The sequence below is a fragment of the Hipposideros armiger genome, unplaced genomic scaffold, assembly GCF_001890085.2.
Source record: "Hipposideros armiger isolate ML-2016 unplaced genomic scaffold, ASM189008v1 scaffold_1266, whole genome shotgun sequence".
Classification (NCBI taxonomy): Eukaryota; Metazoa; Chordata; class Mammalia; order Chiroptera; family Hipposideridae; genus Hipposideros; species Hipposideros armiger.
In genome coordinates this window covers 286,136-287,387 of record NW_017732616.1, presented here as the reverse complement: position 1 = coordinate 287,387, position 1,252 = coordinate 286,136, and the positions used below count along the sequence as shown (strand labels likewise).

The following is a 1,252-nucleotide window of genomic DNA, read 5'->3' as shown; positions in this document are numbered from 1 at the left end:
GGCTCAGTTCTCTAGAAATCAGAAAAACATGAACAATCCTAACTGTTATCATCTGTGAAAGAGGAGAGAGATGTGGTACCAACTGGGTTCTATTCTCATTCCCCCCACCGCACGCTACTGCCCACTCCACCACCATGAAATGAATTCGTTGCTGGAGGGAGAGAATGAAAATCATAGTTTGTATTGATTTGGATCCTAAGTTCTCCGTCACTTTGGACTTCAACTGCACACCTTACGCTAGAGGTGTCTTATATTTAAGTAATTCTGTCTATCTGTATAATGGGGGAAAGCACTGGGTAAATTGTTATAGATTGTAAACAACTATATATGTAAACAGGCCACTCATTTACAACAAGTCTATTTGAAAACCAAAGTACTTTCACAACATACTGTCATTTCAACTTCATGACTCTTGTTTCCAGAACATAAAAACATAAAGTGCATTAAGAACCTAATGTGTCTGGATCCTTAAGTACAATCACAGATCTTTTATTTCACAGATTAGAAAACTAAAGCTCACAGATTAAAATTACATCCACAATCAAGAAGTTGTAAGTCATACAGCCCGGCCTCTGTCCACGAAAGCACAAAGTTAACCCAGGAAAACTAAATGACCCATTAATGATTTGGTTCCTCAAATAAAAGTTGATGCACATGGTATAACCACATTAAAAATAGTTTGGCAGTTCTTTTAAAAATAAAACATATACCTAACATGTGATTCAACCATTTCACTCCCAGTTGAGCCAAAATAAATGAAAGTATTTGTCTACGTATCTCTACAGACATGTATACAAATGTCCATAGCACCTTTACTTGTAATAGGCAAAACCTGTGAAGTTCACTGTATGTTAACAAAGTGATTTAAATAAAAATTCAAGCACATACTTGACATTCATTAGTATTTCTTTCTCAACTATTTTTCGACCAAGTAGAAAGCCACTCTTCACTTTGACTCGATAGCAGACGTTATGAAAACTTAACACAGCTCCTTCAGTAAACGACTTCAGGTTGTTGGGGGTTGTCCCAGTGAGGCCATTGCTGTTTCTTTGTGACATTGGGATAAAAACTTGGTCGTTACTGGAAGACATCTGGAGAGTTTCTGTGTATCTGCAGAGGGAAAAGCAACAGTAAGCTGATAGCCCAGATAAAGACTGTAAACACTAGGTAACAGTACACTTATAGCAAGTCCGTCTAGGGCTGGCCAAGTGGCGCGTTGGTTTAGAGCTGGCTTGGGATGCCAGAGGGTCCC

At 38.5% G+C, this 1,252-nt stretch overlaps 1 protein-coding gene across 1 annotated transcript in view; it reads right to left on the bottom strand.

Moving 5' to 3' along the window:
• Positions 1 to 1,252, bottom strand: part of LOC109377043 (ATP-binding cassette sub-family G member 2-like) — a 63,491-nt gene that overhangs the window by 41,281 nt on the left and 20,958 nt on the right. Inside the window, exon 2 of the mRNA XM_019633260.1 lies at positions 889 to 1,110. Within this exon, the coding sequence (XP_019488805.1) occupies positions 889 to 1,091 (203 nt within the window). The 5' untranslated portion in view covers positions 1,092 to 1,110. The remainder of the gene's footprint in view (positions 1 to 888; positions 1,111 to 1,252) is intronic.